Source organism: Ruditapes philippinarum, unplaced genomic scaffold (genome assembly GCF_026571515.1).
Source record: "Ruditapes philippinarum isolate M1 unplaced genomic scaffold, ASM2657151v2 ctg695_1_1_1_1, whole genome shotgun sequence".
Lineage (NCBI taxonomy): Eukaryota > Metazoa > Mollusca > Bivalvia > Venerida > Veneridae > Ruditapes > Ruditapes philippinarum.
The window spans coordinates 84,236-111,645 of NW_026852580.1; the positions used below are offsets into that span (position 1 = coordinate 84,236).

Consider the following 27,410-nt stretch of genomic DNA (forward strand, 5'->3'; position numbering starts at 1 on the left):
GTGGTTTTGTTGTGATTTTTAAAAATTTTGAAATTGAAAGTGACTTTTATTCATTATGCTTTGCTTCATATGGTCTTTTCTTGTAATTTAAAATGACATATTAAAATTGGTATATCACAATATAATGTACATTTACCTTTAATTAATGTTAAGTAGGCAATAAAACAAATCATATACTTTCCTTCATTCGAGTCTTGAATATTAGTCATATTGAAATTCTGAATATTTGCTTATTAATTACTGTTAATTTGTTTTGAAAAATCATTTTCATAAAATACTGGGTGGAGATATGACTAGCTCATATTCAAGTCTGCTTTTCTGATTTTATTAAATTTGTTTGAAAGTGAATCAGTTCTGTAGTATTGCAGTAATTGTAAATTTCTTAAAATAATAATTTATCATTTTTATGCAGTCACCCATTTGTCGCCGCCGGCGTCCCTGTGGTTAAGTTTTTGTATGTAAAATGGTATCTCCATAACTACTGAAGGGAATGAATTGAAACTTCACACACTTGTTCTCTGTGATTATCTAAGATGATTGGCACAAGTCCCATAACTCTAATTTGCTTTTTTACATAATTATGCCCCTTTTTGGACTTAGAAATTCTTGGTTAAGTTTTTGCTTGTAAGCTGGTATCTCCATAACTACTGAAGGGAATGAATTGAAACTTCACACACTTGTTCTCTGTGATTATCTAAGATGATTGGCACAAGTCCCATAACTCTAATTTGCTTTTTTACATAATTATGCCCCTTTTTGGACTTAGAAATTCTTGGTTAAGTTTTTGCTTGTAAGCTGGTATCTCCATAACTACTGAAGGGAATGAATTGAAACTTCACACACTTGTTCTCTGTGATTATCTAAGATGATTAGCACAAGTCCCATAAATCTGATTTGCTTTTTTACATAATTATGCCCCTTTTTAGACTTAGAAATTCTTGGTTAAGGTTTTGTGTGTAAGCTGGTATCTCCATAACTACTGAAGGGAATGGATTGAAACTTCACACACTTGTTCTCTGTGATTATCTAAGATGATTAGCACAAGTCCCATAAATCTGATTTGCTTTTTAGCTCACCTGTCACAAAGTGACAGGGTGAGCTTTTGTGATCGCTTTTCGTCCGGCGTCCGTCCGTCGTCCGTCCGTCGTCCGTCCGTAAACTTTTACTTTAAATGACATCTCCTCATAAACCACTAAGCCAATTTCATCCAAACTTCACAGGAATGTTCCTTTGGTGGTCACCTTTAAAAATTGTTCAAAGAATTTAATTCCATGCAGAACTCTGGTTGCCATGGCAACCGAAAGAAAAAACTTTAAATATCTTCTTTTAAAATACCATAAGAGCTAGAGCTTAGATATTTGGCATGAAACATCTTCTAGTGAGTGTCTACCAAGTTTGTTCAAATAAAAGCCCTGGGGTCAAAATTGGCCCCGCCTTGGAGGGTCATTGATTTTCCCTATATGCATATAGTAAAAACTTAAAAAATCTTCTTTTAAAGAACTCAAAGGGCTAGAGCTTAGATGTTTAGCATGAAACATGTTCTAATGGGTGTCTACCAAGTTTGTTCAAATAAAAGCCCATGGGTCAAAATTGGCCCCGCCCCGGGGGGTCATTGATTTTCCCTTTATGCATATAGTAAAAACTTAAAAAATCTTCTTTTAAAGAACTCAAAGAGCTATGGCTAAGATATTGAGCATCAAACATGTTCTAATAGGTGTCTACCAAGTTTGTTCAAATAAAAGCCCTGGGGTGAAAATTGGCCCTGCCCCAGGGGAACATTGATTGTCCCTATATGCATATAGTAAAAACTTAAAAAATCTTCTTTTAAAGAACCAAAAGAGTTACAGCTAAGATATTTAGCATGAAACATGTTCTAATAAGTGTCTACCAAGTTTGTTCAAATAAAAGCCCTGGGGTCAAAATTGGCCCCGCCCCGGGGGGTCATTGATTTTCCCTATATGCATATAGTAAAAACTTAAAAAATCTTCTTTTAAAGAACTCAAAGAGCTATGGCTAAGATATTTAGCATCAAACATGTTCTAATAGGTGTCTACCAAGTTTGTTCAAATAAAAGCCCTGGGGTCAAAATTGGCACCGCCCCGGGGGTCATTGATTTTCCTTATATGTGTATAGCAAAAACTTAAAAAATCTTCTTTGAAAAAACCCAAATAGCTAGAGTTAAGATATTAAGCATGAAACATCTTTTAGTGAGTGTCTACAAAGTTTGTTCAAATAAAAGACCTGGGGTCAAAATTGGCCCTGCCCCGGGGGTCATTGATTTTCTTTATATGTGTATAGCAAAAACTTAAAATCTTCTTTGAAAAAACCCAAATAGCTAGAGTTTAGATATTAAGCATGAAACATCTTCTAGTAAGTGTCTACAAAGTTTGTTCAAATAAAAGCCCTGGGGTCAAAACTGGCCCAACCCCAGGGGTGTCATTGTTTTTAACTATATGTGTATAGTAAAAAATTTAAAAAATCTTCTTTTAAAAAGCCCAATGAGCTAGAGCTTAGATGTTTAGCATGAAACATCTTCTTATGGGTGTCTACCAAGTTTGTGCAAATAAAAGCCCTTGGGTTAAATTGGCCCTGCAACGTTGGGGGGGGGGGGGGGTTTGGGGCCTATATACAGGTGAGCGACCTCAGGGCCATCATGGCCCTCTTGTTTACATAATTATGCCCCTTTTTAAAATGAGAAATTCTTGGTTAAGGTTTTGTGTGTAATGGATTGAAACTTCACACACTTGTTCTCTGTGATTATCTAAGATACTCAATGAATCACCCTTGTGACAAATTTTCGAATAGTCGAGCGTTACTGTCCTCCGACAGTTCTTGTTTTCCTGCTAGAAAACCATTTTGTGTGTACATGCCTCTACAGCCTAGGTGCTCAACTCTTAACTGGTATTAAATATCCAATCTACACTGCTGAGTCCCGATAACATTTTCATTCTTTATGAATGAGTTGCATATATGACATGATAAGGCTTGTTACAAATTGCAGTTGATTTTTCTGATGTAAATTATCTCAACTGATAAGAATAAACTTGTAACATTATAATGTGAGGTGATATTTTAGCATCATATGAAAAGAAAACATAATATGAACAGAAAATATCATTATTTTTTATATGCCCGAAAGAATTTCGGGCATATTATGTTACACCCCGTGGCGTCCGTCCGTCTGTCTGTCTATCTGTCCGTCCGTCCGTTAGCAATTTGGTTTCCGGAGCATAAGTTCCATTTGGCCCACAACATTCAAACTTCATAGGATGATTGCCCATATAGGGTAGAAGACCCCTATTGATTTTGGGGTTGCAAGGTCAAAGGTCAAGGTCGCTATCACCTTAAAACTGAAAACAGTTTCTGCAGCATAACTTAAGTTTCGTATGGCCCACAATATTCAAACTTCATAGGATGATCGTCCATATTAGGTGGAAGACCTCTATTGATTTTGGGGTCACAAGATCAGGGCAAGGTCACTTTTACCTTAAAACTGAAAACAGTTTCCGGAGCATAACTTAAGGTCTATTTGGCCCACAATATTCAAACTTCATAGGATGATTGTTCATATTGGGTAGAATACCCCTATTGATTTGGGGTCACAGGGTCAAAGGTCAAGGTCACTATTACTTTAAAACTGAAAACAGTTTCCGGAGCATAACTTAATTTCTATTTGGCCCACAATATTCAAACTTTATACGAGGATTGCTATTGGAAGGAGGTAATACTTTATTTAATTTATGTAATGTCTTACAAATGCTACATCCTTAATATAAAAAAAAAACACTTTCGGGCATATAATGCTCCGCCTAGCAGTGCTCTTGTTTTTATTTTTGTTGCCTTATAAAGGTTTACTTGATCCATCTTATCAAAGAGAAAACATGTATTAAAAGAACAGCTGCTGCATATATAATTATGTTGTCCTTAACAAGTGTTGATTGGCAGGTTAGCAAAGATTAAATATCACAAGTCTTGAGTCAGAGCTGGTTTAATGTAGTGCTATGATACAGGAAAGTGTTCTCTTGATTAGTATATGTTGCTTATTTGTACCATTACCTCATTACATGATGAACTGTTGCTTGTGACAATAGAAGTGTAAGATATATGACATTCTGCTTAAAACACAATGTAGATATGCATAAGCAAGATCATTCAGTCATAAAAGTTTTGTATCTAAGACATTTTTCTTTGTAAATTTCAGAATTTTTTCTCAAAGATAGCTGATATAGTGAAGGGAGGAAGTAATGAGATACCACAGACAGATACACGCTGGATCTCGGAGAGTGGTGTCATAGATGTGTTTGTCATGCTGGGACCCTCCGCTCACGATGTCTTCTACCAGTACGCACAACTGACAGGAACAACTAATCTCCCACCGGTAATGATTTTAAAACAGTTATAAAACTTTGATCTATAATGTCATGATATCTTTATAATTAAACACCAGTACAAAGAAAAATGCTTACAGTGCAGCAGTAATATTCTTTCAGATTTTCATGCATAATTCCAAATGTTTTATTTGGAATGTATTCCCAGTTTTCTTGTATTTACACAGAATTTTGTATGATATTTTCAGTTGTTTGCAGTATCCTATCATCAATGTAGATGGAATTATAATGATCAAGATGATGTCAAAAAGTAAGTTTACTTTGTTGTTAGTCTGTTCTTAAGCTTATGTCACATTTGCTTTTTATAGAATTGGCATAAAGTGAATGCTTATATTGTTTGTAAATTGAAGTAGATCTGGTATATAGGATACATGTCTATTTCATTTATATATAATACTCGTAGGTTTACTGAAAGAGATGACTTTCAAAATTTCTCAAAAATATAGTACAGGTATGAAAAATAATCTTTGGGGTAAGAGTAATCCCATACTTATATAAAGAAGCACAATTTTGTTTAATGTGAAGAAAAAGTGTTTGTGACATTTGCTATACATGAAGTGATAAGTCACAGTATCTCAATATTATGATTATGTCATGGACCTACGATTCTTTCATATGATGAAAATATTTAGCACACTTATGGAAGGTTAGTGGTTCTACTCAGATGCCAGCTCTGGCCTGAAATAATACTTAATGTGGCACCTGAGATCTTTCTCCACCAGTAAAACTAGAAAGTCACTTTATGACCTCTACTGTGTTGGTGCAACGTGAAACCATACAAAACAAAGACAATGATATGATTCTGTATTTAATCAACAAGCTTATATGTAACTACTCTATATATATTATTCACAAGATCAGTAGTTCAATTTTCTTCCCACAATAGAAACTATCCTATATTGTATTTTCTTTCCTATCATCAATTCCTTTAATGATTTTTTCAGTGTGGATGCCATGTTAGATCAGTATGATATACCATATGACGTCATTTGGTTGGATATTGAACATACAGACGGCAAAAAGTAAGTTAGATTCTAAAATTACAGTTACTATCAATACATTGGTTTAAAAAGGCACTTTTAAACTAAAATATACTTGACTTTATTTCAGACTACACTTGGTGCTTCCTGTGTACCTGTACTAACTATCTTCAATTCATTTGTTTTAAAAGGCACTTTTAAACAAGAATATACTTGACTTTATTTCAGAATACACTATCTTCCTGTGTCACAGTGTACCCTGTTTTGTTAGTGAAGTCCATGTGTCATATTAATGTTCAAGATTAAGAAAACCTTAAAAAGTTATAACGTTTTGTAGGTTTTGACATAATTGACTTATTACAGATATTTTACCTGGGACAATGATAAGTTTTCTAAGCCAGAGGAGATGATAAATAATGTGGCATCAAAGGGACGTAAGATGGTGACAATTGTAGATCCTCATCTTAAACGTGATGATAATTACCAGGAATACAGGGAGGCAAGAGATAAAGGTTACATGGTGAAGAATAAAGATGGCAATGACTATGATGGATGGTGCTGGCCAGGTAACTCTATATACTCTCTATAAGTTACATGTTTTATAAGTGACGATGTTGATTAATCACAGGATGTTGCTTTTGCTCTTACTTTTATACAAACTATACTGGTCGGAGACCATCAACCGGACACTTTTGGAACATTTTTCCGTACAGATTTCATAATTTTTTACCTAGAGACCAAAAAATTTTACATAGTTCAGCTAGGTTCTTCTCCTAACTAACAAACTAGTTTGTTTATTTCTGATTTTATTGACATTTATATCTGAGGCTCGACAAGGAGGGTATCAAAATTACCTAAATTGTCTACACTACAGTACCATGTGTCCGGACAGATATGTACATGATGTGATTTAATTCAGATAAAAGCTTGGGTGTTTTGATTTTTGATTTGTAACATGATATACAATATGTCGGCAACAAATGCTGAAGTTTTGGATATTCTATTATTCACTCTGCAAATTATTATAGCTGGTATATGAGGTCAGGCATTGCTTTCTTGACCCCCGAATTTCAACGTCAACATTCTTGAAATAGACATTAAAATATTACCATTTAAGGAGGTTGAAATAAATTTATTCACTTAATTTTAAAAGAAACATGCACTTATTGTTGATAAAAAAGTGACTGACAACCACTGAACAAAGAAAATACTAAATTAAGCATTTTAGGGGCCGTCCGGGTTTGGTGGTTGTCCGGTTTTGGTGGTCCCCAACCAGTATAAGATATATAAAATACAATATTATGTTTATTTTTAAGAATTTTTTTTTCTACCAGAATGACAGACTATTGTGTAATCTGTGTTGTTGTATTTTGACACTACTTCAGTGTTTTGATATTAAAGTTAAAATTTGAGATTTCTTATGGTATTGTTTTGCCTTAATCCTCTTGTATTACAGGTACACGCATGTCTCATTAAGTAAAAACTAAAACAATCATTGATGTTTAACCTTTACAGATGAACAGAAAATTTCATACAGTTTGTTTTTATTTTGCTATTATAGGATCATCTAGTTGGCCTGACTTTTCTAACCCTGAAGTAAGGAAATGGTGGGCGAGTAAGTTTCATTATGAGGATTATCAAGGTAGTACACCGGACCTGTTCACCTGGAATGATATGAATGAACCGTCGGTATTTAATGGACCAGAAATAACATTCCATAAAGACGTTTTACATCATGAAGGCATAGAAAATAGAGATTTACACAATATGTATGGTTTTTATGTGGTAAGTTTATTATCAGTGTACATATTGTGGCATTTTTTCTTATATCTTTAACAACCCATATGTCAAAGTTCTGCAACTATTTTCCAGTTATTGAAAGATCTATTTAGTGAACATTACAATTTTTGCTTCTCTTGCCCTATAAATCATTAAACATACTTATTTTAACCTTAACAACCATTCTTATGTATGACAAATGATAATGTCATTTTTCTAATGTATCCTATTTTAAATGTTCAAAAAAGAATGACAGAAGTTTTTAATTTGATGTTTCATTATTAGATCAGAGAAAAAGATTTATCACACACCCGTGCCGATTTTGCGACTCCGTAAATATGGTATTGCACGGCCGTGCACATATTGTGACGTCATTAGAGTTATAAAAACATAGTGTAATGACGCGCTAAATGTTAGCCTTAAACTATAGGCGCGTCAATGAAAGATGACTCTTATTTCACTTTAAAAGGTCTTTATTTTGGGTATGTGATAAATAGAATATTAAATTCGTGTAAGTTCATTACTGAATTTATTGCACAAGTTGAATAAAATAATATTATGCTCGCCAAAGGTTCGCATAATATAATTTTATTCAACTTGGCAATAAATTCAGTATTGAACTTACACTCATTCAATATCCTCTATATATTTTATTTTGGGACAGTTATCTCCCTTTTACCACTGTGTCAGCCCTAAACTAAGATATTACATCATATATTACAGCAACAAGCTACAGCTGAAGGTCAGTTATTGAGGAGTGATAACAAGGAGAGGCCATTTGTACTCACCAGAGCTTTCTTTGCTGGATCACAGAGGTTTGGTAAGGTTCTATAAAACATTACATATAAAAGAATAGATAAAATGGAAGCCCTAAAGAGTGTCCAACACTGCACAAATTGAAAATATTGCAGGCTCAGTATGGTTCTGTTTATGGATGGTCAAAATAATGAAATAAGTTGATACAATTGTGGTTTTGTTATTACGACTTTTCACCAACTTATGACTTTTCATCATCAAACCTTCAACTTTTCACCATTGTGTTTTATTGTTTTCACTTTTCACCAGCGTAATTTCGTGTTTTCATTGTTTTGAGCTATGTGTATGTCATGATGGCCTGAACAGGACACTGCAAGATTGAGTTCTGCCCAAACTTTATTATTGATATAATATGTAGTTCTAAAAACGACATGATGTAGTCATTTTACTGATACTTTGATAATTTCAAGAGATTGTAAATAAAAATACCTGAAGTTTGCTTTAGGGATTATGATTCCTACAGAGTACATTAGTGATATATCTACATAGACAGTGCACTCCAATAATCATGTGTTACAATGATATATATTTCAATTGGGTTTAAAGCACTGTCTATGATTATCAGTAAAAACGTTCTTTCATGTCTCGAGTATAATTTTTCTCTTGAGTCATTCACATAAATAATTAATACATAAAATTTTAAAGAGATATTATATTACAGGTGCTGTATGGACTGGAGATAACATGGCAGAGTGGGGACATTTAAAGATAGCTAACCCTATGTTACTATCCCTCAATCTGGCAGGTATTACATTATCTGGAGCTGATGTTGGTGGCTTCTTTAAAAATCCAGATACAGAACTTCTAACAAGATGGTACCAGGTAAACTATGAAACATTTATCACACACATTATCTGTTAAAGGAGTTCCACTGAGGTCAGACAGCCTAATAACATAATATTTCAAATTCTTACATAGATTGGATGAAGCACATAAAATGGAAAAATTCACAAACTTTATTAAAGAAATATACTCGGTATTAAATTGAAGATTGATTTTTTTGTGTGATATCTGCCAAATTTGATAGAAAAGCATTGCAATGCTTCATTTTTTTTTGGTAATTTTACACAATAAAAATGATTACTCTGGTAAAATGAGAGGAGTGGATGATCTGAAAATTTGCACACAAGTTATTAGTCCAGACCATCATCAAATGGTACACAAATCTCAGAAAAATATTTCCAGTCCCATCACGTCAAAAACTCTCAGTGAGTGGAGTCCCTTTAAACTACTTCAATACTTTATTCAGTTTGTTACAGTAAATAAAGCAGGCTTCACGTGTGTAAAGTCATGTTGCTTTCAGAGTATACTCGATCCTTTTAAATACTATTTTATGAGTAATATTCATATACAGGTAATTGATATTTCTATATAGTTGTGATTAATTTATAGAGTCCATTAATCATCTGTATATTTTAAAAGAGGCATATGGTAAAATATTGATAATTTTATATAATAATTTACACACCTAATATGTATTTCAGGCAGCAGCATTCCAGCCATATTTCCGTGCTCATGCTCATATTGATACTAAAAGAAGGGAACCATACCTGCAACCAGAAGAAAATATGAAGATTATACGTAATGCAATCAGGGCGCGTTATTCTTACCTCCCCTTCTGGTATACACTCTTCTATGATGGAGAAACAAAAGGTGTTCCTCCAATGAGACCACTCTGGGTAGAATATCCTACAGATAAAGATACATTTAGTATGGATGATGAATTTTTAATAGGTATTCATGTTTGTTTTATGTCATTTCTTATTATTCACATTTCAATATGTATTTATTAGCTCGTCTGTTTAGAAGAAAAAGTTGAGCTGTAATGATCGCTGCAGTATCATTGTCATTGTTGGTGTCATAAAAAAATTTCATGTAGCCCATTACTTGAACAATGTTTTAGGTATCAATATGAAACTTGGAAACATTGAATTTTAAAAGACATGCATTACACCACTTGCGGTTCCCTAACAATTATTCCTGAAAACTTACGTTAATTTATTGTCATTTTGATATAATACATGTAATTGACATATGATATTACCTATTACAAACCTATATTTCTGTTATGAATTTACATTTAAAAATTCAGACTAACAAATTTGATAACTTATGAATAATTTCTTTTCTAAGAATTTTTCTTCCAAATGATAATTTGATGGTTTTAGTAATTGGTTGTTTTATTTTCCAGTAATATATGAATGTATAAAATACTGTATCTTTTACTTCATTAGGTAGTTCCTTGCTAGTTAAACCTATCACTGAGGCTGGTCAGACAGGTACACAGGTATACTTCCCAGGAGAGGGACAGGTGAGTACTACCATCATACATATTACTACACAATGTTGTTTCATTGGATTGGTTTAAGTTTTACAAAAATTAAGTTTCCAAAATTCTTGTAATGAAAAAAAATGAGAAACTTATGAGCTTGCTAGCTATTTTAGATACAAGACTGTCTGCATCTACAGTTGTATGTTATGCTTCTTTTCATCATGTACACAATAGGAAAGTGGGAAATGTTTTGAAAATATGGCTATTCTTTGAATAAATTTCAATGTCTGAAAGTTTTGCATATCTAAGCATCGCCTGACCAACTTTTCTTAGTAAATGGTTGTTTGTTGGTATGAACTTTTGCAGTTATGTTAATATTCTATTGAACTATTCTTCAAAAATGTTTCTCTATTTCAGTTGTAATATGACTTCCATCAAATGTATGGCTTTATTGATTGATTGTTCATATTACTTGCTTCCTGATTTTGTTTACTTATTTATAAAGAGTAAATGTGTAATATTATAGGTATGGTATGATGTAGAGACGTTTAGACCTTATCCTGGAAAACAGACCACATATGTTGAAGCTCCATTATCTAAGGTATGTAATTGTCATTTGTTAGCTCATCTATAAGTCAAGCTATTATGGTGACTGCATTGTTGTAAATGTCTTTTAAAAACTTAAATGTTGCCTATTTTTCGAACAATTTTGTTAGGTATCAATATGAAACTTGAAATACTTCCTCATAACAAGCTTCAAGTGTATGGCAAGGGGCATTATTCTGCAAGCAGTATTCTTAAAGTTATTCTCCTTTTTAATAAGAGATTTTTTTTGGTAAAAAATCTATCCAGTAAAATGATACCAAATCTATCAAAGGTAGCAACATGAAACTTTAAATACATGCTTATCATAATAAGGCACAGTTGTTAGACATGGGCATTATTATGAAAGCTATATTATTGGAGTTATACTCCTTTTACTGAGAATTTTTGACAAAGTTGCTTACTTAGTAAAAAGACTATCAAAGATATTAAATAGAGGATATTTGTTTGTTTCAGTGTAAGATCTAAAAATATTTCACCGAGTGAACACCAGATGCAATATTTTCCACGAGTGGCGTAGCCACGAGTGAAAATATAATAGCTGGGGTTCACGAGTGAAATATTATTTGATCTTACATGTAAAACAAACGAATTTTCTGTTTATTTCATGATTTTTTAACGATTTTTACACCATTTTACTGATTTTTGCCGCGTAACGTCATGCTCTTATCTTCATGACGTCATCAAATAATGACGTCACAATGTTGAAGCAAAATATAATTCCATGATTATTTTTAGATTTTAGATGTTTTTCAGCACAACGTTCGTAAATATTTACGAACTACAGTTATCACGTACATTTGTTATTATGATTGACTACATTTCCGCTGAAAAAAACATTCATTAATGATAAATATTTTATTTTTACGTCAAATATAGGGGCGTCTGTGGCCGAGTGGTTTAGGTCGTTGACTTCAAACCACTTGCCCCTCACCGCTGTGGGTTCGAATCCCGAGAGGGACTTTGGATTCTTTCATGTGAGGAAGCTATCCAGCTAGCTTACGGAACGTCGGTGGTTCTACTCAGGTGCCCGTTCGTGCCTGAAATAATGCACGGAAGGGCACCTGAGGTCTTCCTCCACCAGTAAAGCTGGAACGTCGCGATATGACCTATACTGTGTCGATGTGACGTAAAACCCAAAACAAAACAAAAAACAAACGTCAAATATAGTTCGGCTACTGTGAAATTATATTTGGTAATCATTACTGTGAAATTATCAGAATATAATTAACCGTTATAATTCAGTAATCTACTGCAAAACATGTAATAAATATTTCTATTATTTATTTACCAATGTTTCGGATAATCAGCCTTCTTCAGGGTACATAAGTCATGTATTATTTTATATAAAGTTGTTATGGTAACAATGTCTTGATAGATAATTCAATGATGACTCTTCATTATTGTTAATGTTTAGAATGTAGTCGAGTGTTATATTCCATAAAATACGTAAGTTTTTCAAGCTTTTGAACTAAATTATGATCAAAGCTTGTCTCCTACATGTATGTTTTTTTGCAGGATTATTTGGTTGTTTGCTTTTATGTTTTGTTCATGTGTTTTCAGATTCCAGTTTTCCAGAGAGGAGGATCTATAGTTCCTAGAAAATTAAGAATACGAAGATCATCTTCTTTAATGGTGCATGATCCATTTACACTAATAGTTTGTCTTGATAGAAAAGTGAGTATTTATTTTTTAGCTCACCTGTCACAAAGTGACATGGTGAGCTTTTGTGATCGCTTTTTGTCCGTCTGGCATCTGTGCGTCCGTACAAACCTAGAGGTTCTTGTGTGACTTGGAAAACAGGTAACAGTAAATTGTCTTTGATCCTGTTCATTCCGTTTGCACTTGTGTGACTTTTTTTAAGCCTTGTGTGACTAAAAATGGCTAAAAAGATCAAAGGAAAAGTCACATAAGTACCATTTCGTAAGTATGTCCGTAAACATTTACTTTAAACGACATCTCATAAAAGGCTCAGCCAATTTCATTCAAACTTCACAGGAATGTTCCTTTGGAAGTGAACTTAAACAATTGTTCAAAGAATTTAATTCCATGCAGAACTCTGGTTGCCATATGTTCATTAACAATTAATGAATGTTATAAGCATTAATGTGTTACATTAAACAGCTTTGGATTTTACAGAAGATCACATTTATAAAACTGTTTTATGTGTTATATGAAATGTTTGTTTTTTTCATTTTGTATGTTCAAAATATAAATATTTACTATTGGTTAGAGGTATTACATTTTGTTTTTAAAAAGATTTAAAATTCCTGTGTAATAAGTGTATTAGTTATGTTTGTTTGCAAACAATGAATATTTCATCATCATTCATTATAACAAGCATGCTCAGGTGTTACAGTTTAATATTGTGGTCAAATGTTTATATAAACAGTAAAATAAATGATATAATGATGTAACATTGGTGTAAGCTGTACTTTAACTATAAACTTGTTAGTTACCATGTAATGTCTCATTGTTACCTTGTCATTGGCAGACAGTGTCTACAGTGACATTTTTGTACATTGATTAATTTGATCATATTCCCTTAAGGACTGGTGTTCTAAAATGCATTTATTTTATTTCAAAAACATAGTTTTATATCTTCATAGCAACACAGAAAATTGTTACAAAATGTGCCCCTTACATAAAGTCTTAAGGGATGAAAGTGTCATCATTTCTTAATGTCATGAATTTGATTGTTTCTATACATCATTTCATATCAAGAGTAACACTCAGTTTCAGCGTCTTATTAATCTAGAAGGCTGAATTATGTTAGGAGATGTAAATTAATGTGCAGTTCTACAGTAGTACATAATATTGTTTTATTTCAGGGAGCAGCTAAGGGTAGTTTATATATAGATGACTATCACACATTTAACTACAGACAAGGAGAATATTTACTAAGAGATTTCTCATTTGATCAAAATGAATTCCGTAGCCAGTAAGTATAATCTTTTACAATATCCTAATCCCCATGAATAACAAATTTGTTCAACCAATTTCCTTTGTTTATAATGGGTTATTGTGGCTGATTTTGTATTACATAATCCATGCAGTTGTGGGTACAAATCCCAACAGGGACAAATGATTCCTTTTTGGGAGGGACCTATCCAGCTTACTAACTGCAGGTGGGTGATTCTATAAGATGCCTGCCTGTGCCTGAATTAATACGCTGAGAGACCACTGAAGTTTAGAACTGATTTGAGAGTTAAACAAGTAAGATGGTGTCAGATATGAGTGCACACTTACCTTGATTACTTTAAGTACAATCTCTGACAGCTGTAACAGGGAAATGATTCTTTCATTCTGTGATCTAAAGGGTAGTCTGATTATGTTTGTAGCCAGTGATGTGGTAATTTGTGTTGTCTGCATGAGGCATTAAGTCTGAATCACACAATGGGATTCAAATTTTAAATACATTTAAGTATCCTTCTAATAACTTTGAATTTGTACTTTAATTCAGTGGTCTAATATGTTGTCTTTATTTGTGTGTTTACACTGGAAGGTAGGAGTATGACTCCTGTGATGGAAATATTTTTTTTCAGATGTTAAAAATCCTGTTACTTAATTTTTTATGGTTTTATATCATAAATATAATGCTCAAATGATGATTTATCAATATTGTAAGTTCGAAAAAGCATTATATGTAAAGATATTACCAAATTTACATTTCATGAGGTAATTAGAAATTTATTTTCTATAAAGCCTTAGTCAGATTTTTCAATAAGAAATGAAAGCATGTATTTTAATGATCACATATAATGGGGACAAATATTTGCAGTACATACATTACATATTCTTGGATGTTTGATAATTGTTTTAGAAGCATAATTATATACATATATAACATTTCACTTCAAGCTGCATGCCTCCAGATGAGCAATATTTCAAGAAATTCAATCTTTAGAAAATTTTTTTAAGATCTTAAGAAAAATAAAGAGATTCAATATTAAATTAATTATGTACGATTAATGACTGATTTTACAATATTCATCACAATAATTCTACTGCGTTACTAACGCAGTAACAGGTATTTATGTATATTTAGACATCTTTTTGGTAATTTACGTGGATTGTAAGTGGTGTTTGCAATGTGTAAATTACCTTCTTTGTTCACTTCACAGAAATTTACTTTTAAATACATTTTCAAAATTTTCATGAAAATTAGCATGAATCTGGAGGCATGCTGCTTTAAGTGTGGTAACAACCTTAATAATAACTCAACACATCTTTGTATTAAACTTTGATTTGATTTATTCATAACATATGAGTAATACATGTGTACTTTTAAGTCACAAAATAGGATGATACACAATTAAAACATAAAAAACAAAAAACTTGTTTATTTCAAATAACATATATACTGAGGACAAAAGATTAATTGTTTCTATATTCATGATTTATTGTATAATATAAATTACAAAGGTTTTTCTCCTGTATATTGGTTTCATATGGGAATAATTTATTTGTGAAGGTGAAAAGAAGAACAATTATTAAAATCCTACTGAGATTTTTGTAATATAAAAGTACTTGACAATAAATTAAATTGTGAAATAAACAAATTTACTCTATTTCTTACTCTTTGAAATAATAAACAATTTTTGTCATATCTGAATAATTAGTTCTCATGAAAGGATTTGTTTTTAATTACTGAAGAAGGTTTGGTAAAGAAGGCAAAATTTTATCCTAGGCAATGTTAATTAATGGATCATTTGTTTGGGATCATAATATATATGGCAATGAAGCCTGCTTACATAGCTCATATGGGAAAATGTTATCCGCTGACTTCAAGTTGGCAGGTTTGAGTCTTGAGCATGCCACTTGTTTGCAGATAATTATGTTAGTACTGATAGAGAATCAAGGAATACCCTTGTAGTAACTTCAGGCTATTTTATTACTAAAATAATGTTAAACTGGCACAAAACCCAACGAAATACAATATTTGAGTTTCCAATCAGTCTCATTATTTGTGATATATTCTATATTGAAATTGTTAACTAATTTGACTTTTTAACTTGACTGTTAAAAAACTATGTTATACTGATTGCCCATATACCTGGTTGTCAAAATTCAGAAATTGCCAGTTTATATAACAGTATATGTAAATTAAATATGTTTATAGTAATAATTTAGATTACCCACATTTCTACTACCAGTATATTAATAATAAGTTGATAATTTTTCTATGTGATGTATGAGACAAAAATTGAAAATGTCAGATTGCTCATGTTATAACTAAATCAGATCTAATTAAGGCACAGCACCTGCTGAATTTATACATGTTTTACAAATGCTTAACTTACATATCTGTACATATACCGAGATAAAACTATATATGTATGATACAAACTTACATGTACTGCTTTTAAAACATTTTTAGCGATATATTTTCCTTATAACCTTAATGTTAGTGTAGGAAAAGAAACATAATAGTCATAACAGTATAAGTACATACATTTGTTGAAATATACATGTATAAAGGCACTAGCTGAAGTGGTATTCATCCAACAATTGCCATTTTTCCTAAAAGACTGAAATGGTTTCATTTAAACTACACTATTAAAAAAAAGATTGTAGTAAAAATTTGTTAATTTTGTGATGAATTTCATATTATTGTTTAAAACTTAGTATTGCAAATAAATATTTTAGTGAACAGTTTTAAGTTTATTAACTGCATAATTTCAGAGATAGTTTTATATGAGGAACAGTTTTTTGAGGGGGAGGGGGATAAATTTCAGAGATAGTTTTATATGAGGAACAGTTTTTTGAGGGGGAGGGGGATTAAATTTACAAACTTAAATTTCAAAAAAATAAAGGCAGTGTTCTTATATATTTCCTTATGAGTTTTTGCGATGTTTTTTTCTTATTTTAAGCAGCATGCCTCCAGATGAGATAAAATATTTAAAGAAAAATAACTTTGTGAAAAATATTCTAAGATTTTAAGGAAAGTAAAAATATTCACACTTCAAGAGCTTTTTTTGCATGTTTCACTTATTTTGGTAATTGTCATAGATTTTAAGTGCTACTTGCAATGTGAGAATTACTTTCTTTGAATCTGGAGGTTGTTGCTTAAAAACCTAGCTGTTTTTTCAATACTTTTCCACGTAATTAATGTAAAGTTGATATTATTCAGAATTGCTCTACATTGTACTTGATTAAATACGAAATATAATACAAGAGGCTATCCCTGCTATTTTTATGGCAATTTATACAAGATTTGAATTCATATTGGAAAAACTTCAGATTGTTGACTCTTTGAGTAGCTAACTTATATAATAATTCTAACAGGATAGTTATAGATTCTGAATAATTTTCATCTGGTGTCTGTTTGTGTCTGAAATTCTACTTGAAATAACACCTAGAATTTAACCTTCACATGTAATACGTCAGAATGGTGTTAAAAATACTTGTACATTTCTCTAATTCATGACAATGAAAATCTAAACTGGGAAAATTACTTCACAGAAATTGATAGCAGTCATGTCATCACCATCTCAATTTTATCTTCGAGTATTTTAAGAATAATTGGGCAGATACTACTCACCTGTGTGTTGGAATTATACTTGGTGTTTTATGTTCAGCATCCGCGCAGTCTGATCAGGATCATGCTGTTCCCTTTCACTTTCTCTACTTGCTATAGGGTTTGTAAGCGAACAGCATGGATGCTCAGGCTGGTCTGGATCCATGCTGGTCGCAAACGTACTATGTTGGTTTTGTCATGGGGCAGCTCAAATGTTTTTAAAATCATTATAGGAGTTCTATACTCCAGCATAGACTTTAACTAAATAATGCCCCTTTGTGAACTTAGAAAAATCCTGTTAAAAGTTTTGCATGCAATATGAACATTATTGAAGGTATTTAAAGGTGGAATCATCATCTAAGGTCAATAACCAAGGCTTGTAACTATGACATTGAAGTTGATAGTCTTTGGCCCTTTGTGAACTTAGAAAATTCCTGATTGATGTTAAGTGTTCAAAACAACTGATGGTATTCACTTTAAACTTTGTTCATGCTATTGAAATGATAATTGAGGGTCATTTCTAAGGATTCAGAACTGTGGCATGGATATTGAAATGAAATATGGCCCTCTGTGAACTTGGTCATTAATCTCATTATTGAGAACTTATAACTTTGTCATTTATTTTTCATTGAATCTTTCTCTTTGTTGATTCCTACATAAAGAAATCTCCAGTTTATTATCAAACACAAAGAACAATCGTGCATGCTAACCTCTGTACAGCTTTTGTTTCTAATGTAGGTCCTCTTCTTTTACAAGTCACATCATGGTTGTCTTAGAAATTAATATAGGCCTTAAAGGGTAGTAAAACATAGATTAAGTAAAATAAGTTAAAGATTGCATTATTTTATTTCAGGTCAGGAGATCAGTTTGGAAAGTTTACAACGAAAGAATGGCTTGAAAAAATTGTTGTGGTTGGTCTTCGAACAGAGCCTACAAAAGCTGTTTTAAAAGTTAAAGGTAAGATAAATATTGATTATTGACCTTATAAAATATTCAATTTAATGTTAACTTCAACTGTATTGATTTTTGTAAGTGATGAAGGTTCATCTGACAGGTACTCATGAACCTCATAGGCTTATCACCGTATACGCCTTAACACCTCATTATCCTGAACTGTATTGTTGCAACTAAAAACTTGACTAAATAAAATGATTTTCAATACACATGTAACTATAAAAGTAACATAATTGCTCATGATTTTAATTAATAATTGTTAGGTAATAGATTATGGCTTTGTTGCCTCCTGGGACCAAAATGGCGTAATTGTAATGAGACCACTGAAAAAATCATTGAAACAAGTGTGCTGAAAAGTGAGAGTGCACTTTAGCATAAAATTCATGTAAAACATACTTATTGAAAGAAAAAGAAAAAAAATCAGCTTGAAACACAGAAAATAATTTATATATTTTAAAATTCTTTTTAATTTGAAACTAATACATCTATCATTACATGTGTTAAATGCACCAATAAATGTTCAATAAATAATGAATCAGTCAGGTCCTTTTGGCTTAAGCTGTCACATGTTGGGACGGGGTCTGTTTAATGACTTTAGCAGGCCTTTATCACATCCTGGCCCTTATCCTTCATATAAGTAAATAAATATATATAGATGGTCTTGTTTATTCAACATGGATTGACCAAATTTATATTTACATTTTTGATATTGTATATTTCAGGAGAGGAATCATCATTACAATGGGAATATAACAGTCAATATGGACAGCTGATTATACGAAAGCCGGGTGTTAATATTGCCTCAGATTTTAGTATTAAATTAACGTGATAGCTTAATGTGATCTTAATGTAATAATTGTTGAGTGTAGATGTATTTTCATAAGATAGTATAAGTTAATAAAAGGTTTCTGTCTTGCATTTCTTTTCTTGAGTAACATTTAGATTTATTTTCCTTGTTTAATTTAGTGACGGTAAGATGCAAGTATAAATGTGGTTTGAGTTGGTTGAATTGCTCATGTAGGTTTTTATATTATTCTTGTTTAACAATTGCACATTTATTATAAAAGGTACAAACATGAAATGTTGATACCATATGTGGTTTCTAAGAACTGTTTATCATAGTTTTCATTTTTACAGGTTATGGAATTATAAATAAATTTTAATGAGGTTTTGATGTTGTAACACATTTTAGGTTTGATATTAAGTAGCAGTATGTACTGTTTTGGAGAATACAAACTGATATATAAGGATAGCAATATTTTGCGTCAAATATAGTTTAATTTGATATTTATTTTCTGATACAGAAGGGTTAGAATAAGAATATCTTATTTTTGATTTGTATTCTGTGGAATAGAGCTTGTTTGATCTGATATAAGAGAACTATATTGTGTGATCCAATTTAATAAATTATAAGAGACTTTGATACAAGTCTAAGATCAGATACTCTATCATCACCCTTCTATAACATTCTTTCTTATGGTGTTACTGAATTGTCAACTGCAATATAATAAAATAATTTCCAGCTAAAGCATTTACACTTTAGCAATGTTGTGTATTTTTGTTCAGGGTTTATTTGTACTTGTTAGATAACCAGAACATGTGGCTGAATATCTTTAGGAATATAGTATTAAATCATTTATTAATGTATGAGGCTAAAAACATTAATTTCCTTGATTTCTTTTTTTTAATATTTTGTTAACATCATATACTTTTGGTCACTAAGTGTCAAGATTACATATATAGTTTATAATCAGAATGTATTTATTGTATAAATTTAATGGCTTTAAATAATTACTATTGTATCAAGTAAAGTCAATATGTCGCCTATGCAGTCTATATATGGAGATTTTCATCTGGAAACTGTTAAAATAATTCAAATTACCATATTATGAAATATAGTGAAATATATTTATTCTTGAACGTAACTTGTGAAGTTTGAAAATAACACAAACAATTTGCTTATGTGATTGGGAAACTGAGAAAGTGTAAGTTTATTAAATGTTAGTGAAACAAAGATGTGATTTACTCAATATAAATAGGTAGTTTTCTAAGACATTATCATCGCAGTTTTATTGTATTTTTCTAAGATAATGATTTATTGAAGGATAATAATTTAAATGTATAATATTAAAATATAGCTATTTTACCTATTCTGAAGACTCCATTTTTGAGCAAGCTAGCTTCTACTGGTAGCCTAGGAGTGATATAGTCTTTTTCAAATGAACACATTAAATCTGGAATGTGTTCAACATTGCCCTGCTGGAAGGGGTATTAACTCTTGTCAGCTTTATATTGTATGATATCATATACAGAATGTTTTATGTTAAAATGCCAAGTGGAGAAAAACATTTCCAGCTTTAACTATTACTCGTAAAGTAGAATATAGCCAAAAAATCAGTCAGCAGATTGTGTTGAATATTTTTTCTTGTAAGGTACAGGTATCTAGTCATGAAGTCTTTGATCATTTGCTTCCGTTTTGAGTGAAAGAATAAAGATCGTAAAGTAGTGTAGATGGGGTATGTAACATTTAACGCATTGACAATTCACACTGTACTTGTACATGAATGAATGAGGGACTAAACTTATATGAGCCGCGTCACGACAAAACCAACTTAGTGCGTTTGCGACCAGCATGGATCCAGACCAGCCTGCGCATCTGCCTAGTCTGATCAGGATCCATGCTGTTCGCTTATAAAACCTATAACAAATAGAGAAAATGATAGCAAACAGCATGGATCCTGATCAGACTGCGTGGATGCGCAGGCTGGTCTGGATCCATGCTGGTCGCAAACGCATTACGTTGGTTTTGTTGTGACACGGCTCATATGTGACCTCAAGTTTATAACTGCTCATCTGTTTTACTGTACGCTCATCAGAATTGGAACACATTAAAATTCATTAACCTGATTGATATTCCATGTTGATGTCTGTTTTATTTTAGTAGTATGCTTACCATAAATTATTTTTTCACCAAAGATGATTAACAGTCAAGATTATTTTTATTTATTTTTGGGGTCAAAGATGGCAGATATCAGTAAACACCATAAAAAATTACAGAGAAAGTTCTTTATGTCTGTAACTAAATATCTTTCATTTCTCATTAAAGGTTCACATATAACACTTTAATGTTACAGTAGAATTTATTGCATTTATTATTTAGATTTAGTTATTTGTCATATTTTACGTGTATTGTACTTTATATCTTGGTGTTAGGTTTGAACTCTGACAGGGTAGAACAGCATTGCTACAGTTACTTTAGTAATAACAATTAAATTCTGTGTTTTTATGTAGACTGAATGACTTCCCACCTCTATCTTTTGTTCATTAAGTTCATTTAGCAGCCAGAATTTTATGTCTTTGTTAATATTAATTCACACAAAATATTTGACCAATAGAGTATGATGACCTGTGTTCAGATATTTGTCTTTTCAAGATATAATTATTATTTAAGAACACGCATGGTGTTAGACATTGGGTTGGTTGATATTAACATGGTACATGTACTTACAAAGTTCATAACAGTCAAGACAACATTTTCTTTACAGTTAGCCAGTTTGGTTTTACCATAGTAACGGATTAGCCTGTACAGCTTTTAAGGGACATTTTTTTTTTCTTTTTATAAGTACCATAACAATTTTTGTTTTACTAAGACATATGTTTCATATTGTTATTTTTTGTGGGTTCTTTTCCGCCAGACTTGTTTTGAAAGATAATAGTTATATTTTTCAGGAATTTACATATACATCATTATTGTTGATCATGCTAAAAGTGCTATAATTTAGTGTTACTATGTACATAATCATATATTCTCGACTACCAGTCTATAATGTTATATTCTATAAATAGTTATTATATTGAGAAAATTAATGATGCAATACTTAACATATTGATGTAGTTATTAATACATTTAATCTTATTTATGCTATTTAACATGTTTAAAATGGTCAGTTCTAATTTAACTTCTCTAAGAACTGTAAATAGTCACACATACTGTTTAATTAATATCTCTAGTTCGTTTTCCTAGTATAATACCAAGGTATGGATAAAATTACATGAACAGATGATCTAATATCTTATCATTGGGTTTGTTTGATAATATGTTATATAATACCTTCAATACAGGCTGAGTAGTTTATGTATTTACAGTTGCTATAGAAACTATATTTATCATTGAAATCCAGTTCATTATAGTCTTCATTGCTTTTGTCTAGATTATTGTACATTTATAATCAAAAAGTGCTACAGACCTGCAGAACGTTATTGTTTTATCTGATTGTTTTCATTGTGAGAATGGTTATAAGACGAGTTTTGTGATAATCCCATATTTGAAGTTTCAGTTTGATAATTACTACTCTTATAATACTTGAGTAGCAGATAATGAATGAAAACAGCGAATGTCTCACACAAGTAGATATGTAGGTTATTTACATAACAGAACAGTTTTGTTCTGTTCTGTTATTTACAATTCAAGACAGACATAATAAATTTTATTGTCAAGCAATATTTTATAATTGGTCATATCAAGGGTTATTATTCATTTCAATTAGTAACTGATAATGTTGCATTGACAATATTATGTGGTAGGTAAGTCTAAAATGGTCTTAATTTATAAACTAATTAAATCATTCATTCCCACCAGTATTATCATTCCAAAAACATAATTGCAGTTGTCTAAAGGCAGGCATACATAGAGATATTCTTTCCTAATTGATTAGGTATGTCACATGTAAAGGCTGTATATTATATCCAATGTTAACATTGTTAACAAGCTACTTAGTTAAAGATAGAATGCTTCTTTCCACAAAGATATTGGAGTTGTTGTAATTATTTTATTGAAATGTTCATAGAGATACTTGAACTATGAGATCATGTACCAAAATATTTTTCATGTTTAAAAGAAAACATTAATTGTATTGTTTGTGTAAAGCTGTTAAATGAAAAGTCTTTAGAATGCTATTACATGTGTGAACATTTAGTGAACGTGAAGTTGTAAATCGTGCACATTGAATTTGTACACAATTATGATATTGATTTTTTTTCAATGAAAAATAAAAATTGAAACATATCAGTATCTGCTGTTTGTTATTTTCATAATGATTTGACTGTATGTTTGTATTGTTAGTGTTTAGTGACAGGCAGCACTTATAATCCCTTTTGAATTGTACTGTAATTAATTGTATGTGTTCCATTCAATATTGTACACACACATTGCTTTCCTGTCCTCAGATGAAAACTAAAAGTAGTTTATGTTGATGATGGCAATCCCCTCTGTCTCCACCTTCATTGCTCTATACGAATACACAGTGATTGCTACCTGCTGTATTAGAACATTATAAAGATGTACATTATAGATTACCCACCAATCTGACTAAAGATCAGAACTACTTTTTTCTTACACTTAGACCTGATAACAACCGTAAATGTTTCGCTTTCATTATGATTCGGATTTTCGGGAAAAGCTATTTTAGCCATGCAATCAAACAGGCGATAGACTAAATATCAAAATTTCGATGACCGTGGAAGTAAAAGTTTTAGAAAAAATGTTTAAAGTAAAATTTGTAACAAGTAAACTGGAAATAACTCAATTTTTAATGAACACGATTGCATTGCCAGTTTACCTGCCGGCTATATGGACAACGCCATGTTTGTTTTCGAAATCATGAAAATTACCTACTCACTATTGGGTTTCCAGCGGTAAATATATGAAACTTCATCGCTTTCAAAATCTAAGATTGGCTGTTTGAAAAATCACGATAAGATGATCGTCGGATCCTAATGCGTAGCGTTATTTAGGAGCTGATGTTAATCTGACCCTTTCCTTAGATTTTTTTTTTCAATTTTACTATAAAACAAACAAAAAGTCTCCAATAAAATAACACTATTTGAACCTGGTTTTAGATATACACTTCTCTTATACATTAAAGCTCATTTATTTAACATGTGTTACGTAACATTTTCTGGGAGGTATTTACAAATTTTCCATAAACCCATGTTCCGATGATAGTTTCCTCATTGTGAGGTCAGTTATTACAGGGACTTATTTGAGAAAAGTCTTAATACTGAATGATTCAGAGGGTGAATATTTGCTATGCAGCACTGTCGTGTGAGCTTTTGTAAATGTTACATGGCTCATGACACTGGGATCAAATAGATTCACTCCACAGGGCCACTTTCTTTCATTTAGTGAGACAGAACCAGTGCATGTGACATCGTCTAGTGGACACCTAAATAAGTGTTACATAAATCACGGCCCAGGGATGAAAAAATAATTCCATTAACTTACATGACTAAAAACGGTTCCTGAAGGCCATTTTTTATGACTTGGTGATAGGTGGAAAATGTATGGCGATCTTTGATTCAATTTGGAGCCACTTCTGAATCAACGATATTTGATTTAAATGTCACTGTCTGCGAGTTGTTGCATTTATATCATTGAATTATTTAATAAACTGACAGACATAAAGTGATCTGTATAAAGTTGACTTTCTGCGACGGGCAAGATTCATAAAACCTTAGTACAATGCAACAAGCCAAATATCTGCTCTGGGCATTGCAGTTTCACACAACAAAAATGAGTTTAAAAAAATACAGTCAAAATAAGTGACCCACAGGGTCGGGCCACTTTTCGCCAAAAGGCATAATTTATATAACGGGTGTAGAGGATCACAAGGTCACGTTACATGTCAACTTGCTTTGTTCTGAGCATTGTCGTTTCTGAGGAAAAGATTTTATGACACTATATAAGTCTATGTACAATAACGACGGACAACTAACACATTGTCAGCACAAAAGCTCACTCCTGAGCACAGTAACTTAAAGATATTTGTTTGATTTGTGTAAATTCATTGAGTGAGTATGAAAACAATATTCTCACTCACTGATAAAATTATATTACACCTTACAAAAAGAACATTCACATTTTCTTTTCATTTTAAGCTAAATTGCGATTTAAAATCGAAAGCCAATTACTTAACAACGATTTTGATAGTCCTACGCATAAACCCAAAATTTCCAGTTTTCCCCAAAAATTTCTTATCTCTGGCCAGTGATGAGCATTTAATTATAATTACATGGCTTGTCACAGTATCACTGATAGCAGCATCCTAGAATGTTTTATGATCCTATCATGTTTCAAGAATGTATAGTTTTATTATTAGCTGGAGATCATTTTAGATATAAAGAAAACTAAGATTTTCATAGGTACATTCAATTTTAAATAAGTTAAAGACTAAAAAGACTGGATTACATTAAAAAAGATTTTAATCACTTACAACTCACAATCACAGGGATTCGGTACAGTGTTGGGATAGTGTAAAAATTAATTTTAGAAACAAACATATTTTATAGGGTTTTTATTTCTAAAATTGCTTTTTACACTATCCCATCACTGTGCCGAGTTTCTGTGCTCACAATAAAAATACTAATGTAAATTACTTTCATGGTAAATGCATATCATGCCTCAGACATTTATATTATTTTTTTTAAGGAGCAAAATAATGTTTAGAAATAATAATAATAATGGGTTTAAAGCATTACAGCCATTCTCCTATAATTGAAGCACTTTTTAATAATTCCTGTCTCCACTTTTAAAATCGTAGTAAAATGTACAGACGAGCTTAATCCTTTGTGACAAACATTTAAATAAGTACACTGGGATGTTCTCAGCAGCTTAACTTTAATTTTGTAGCGTGGATGCTCCTCTTTTGTCATTTGTGTTAAACTGAAAAGCTATAGTAACTGCAAAAAAGCGCTGTCGCTTGACCAATTAAAGTTTAAGATTGGTGAAAAAAACAATCCATTTCTATGTTTTCCAACAAGTTTTTGCCTAAAATCAATACGGTATTGATAATAGATTAAGAATTACATAAGAAGTTCGAGACAGAGACCCTTGTTTTCCATGATTTTCTTTAAATGCTGCCGTCGCCAAAATGCAACTATGGTACCGTAACGATTTTAAACTGGAATGTAACGATCTTGAGATGTGTTATATTCTTTTAAATTTGTACTCAAAACAATATCAAAAGACTATATTTGGAATAAAATTGATAAATTAGACTCCTGCGATGATACATTTTAACACAAACCGTTTTATTGTAAATAATTCAAATGTCGCGTTTAAAATGCTATGCCTCCGTAACGGGCGTATACGTTTAAATATACATTATACCAATCAAATAAAAATTTTGAAATATTGTTTTGTATTTCTTTAAATGAAAAACACCAAAATGAGATGTCGTTTGCACAAAAATGTGTTAACTCTGACCCGTAGAAGTCTAATTTCACTATGTTTCCATAACGGCTATTTTCCGTAACAAAACGATCATCCGAATTTCGGTACAGTATACGGTTCAATTGACGGTGTGACTTTTTTGCCTATCACCTCTCCCAATGATACGTCACTATGAGGTATGCATGCAACATCTTAATTGGCTTTTATGATACAATTAGGCAACTGGAGGTATTTGGCAATCACTGTACTTTATTTTGGCAACCACTGTTTTTGATTTGATAACGATGTTTTCACAATTATGTTACTTACACGAGAAATTTTACTGATAAAATCGATTGCAAGCTTTATTTTCAGCAAACCACAGATCTCAAAAGTGTCAAGTTGATGCTATTTTTATTTTTTTTACCTGTTTGAAACATTTGTTACGGAACATAGTTAATTATTTTGTGATCATAATCTGATATAATATATGTACTTTATCCATAGTTATTTTACAATTTGAAATGAATGATTGGTTTCAAACATGGAACACATATTTCGATGAAAAAGAAGTGCACAGTTTATCAAATAGTCAAAGGCAATTTGTTACGGAAGCATAGTCTTCTATCAACTTTTTTCAGCACCATAATACATTTATTCAGTTTGTTTATAAAAACTGCTCCAGTGTGTTTTTTCATTATAAAGATATATGAAAATGGTGTCCAATATTAACTGGAAGTCTAACATGATTTGTATTGTGCTGTAAGGTTGCATTTTTCCGTTACGGAACATATCAAATTTGTTACGGAACATAGCATTCATAAATGCTATGTTTGAATATGATTTTTTATGTTTTTTACTATTTATAAAATACCAAATTGTATCATTA

At 31.5% G+C, this 27,410-nt stretch overlaps 1 protein-coding gene across 3 annotated transcripts in view; it reads left to right on the top strand.

The window, feature by feature from the left end:
- Window positions 1–23,383, top strand: part of LOC132717582 (neutral alpha-glucosidase AB-like) — a 45,051-nt gene extending 21,668 nt beyond the window's left edge. For all 3 annotated transcript variants that reach the window (XM_060701091.1, XM_060701078.1, XM_060701086.1), the window contains exons 10-23: window positions 4,202–4,378; window positions 4,577–4,638; window positions 5,333–5,410; window positions 5,732–5,934; window positions 6,930–7,153; window positions 7,871–7,967; window positions 8,625–8,785; window positions 9,448–9,697; window positions 10,198–10,274; window positions 10,762–10,836; window positions 12,402–12,515; window positions 13,670–13,779; window positions 18,212–18,315; window positions 19,035–23,383. In XM_060701091.1, the coding sequence (XP_060557074.1) occupies window positions 4,202–4,378; window positions 4,577–4,638; window positions 5,333–5,410; window positions 5,732–5,934; window positions 6,930–7,153; window positions 7,871–7,967; window positions 8,625–8,785; window positions 9,448–9,697; window positions 10,198–10,274; window positions 10,762–10,836; window positions 12,402–12,515; window positions 13,670–13,779; window positions 18,212–18,315; window positions 19,035–19,141 (1,839 nt within the window). In that variant the 3' untranslated portion in view covers window positions 19,142–23,383. The remainder of the gene's footprint in view (window positions 1–4,201; window positions 4,379–4,576; window positions 4,639–5,332; window positions 5,411–5,731; window positions 5,935–6,929; window positions 7,154–7,870; window positions 7,968–8,624; window positions 8,786–9,447; window positions 9,698–10,197; window positions 10,275–10,761; window positions 10,837–12,401; window positions 12,516–13,669; window positions 13,780–18,211; window positions 18,316–19,034) is intronic.
- The last annotated feature ends 4,027 nt before the right edge of the window (window positions 23,384–27,410 follow it).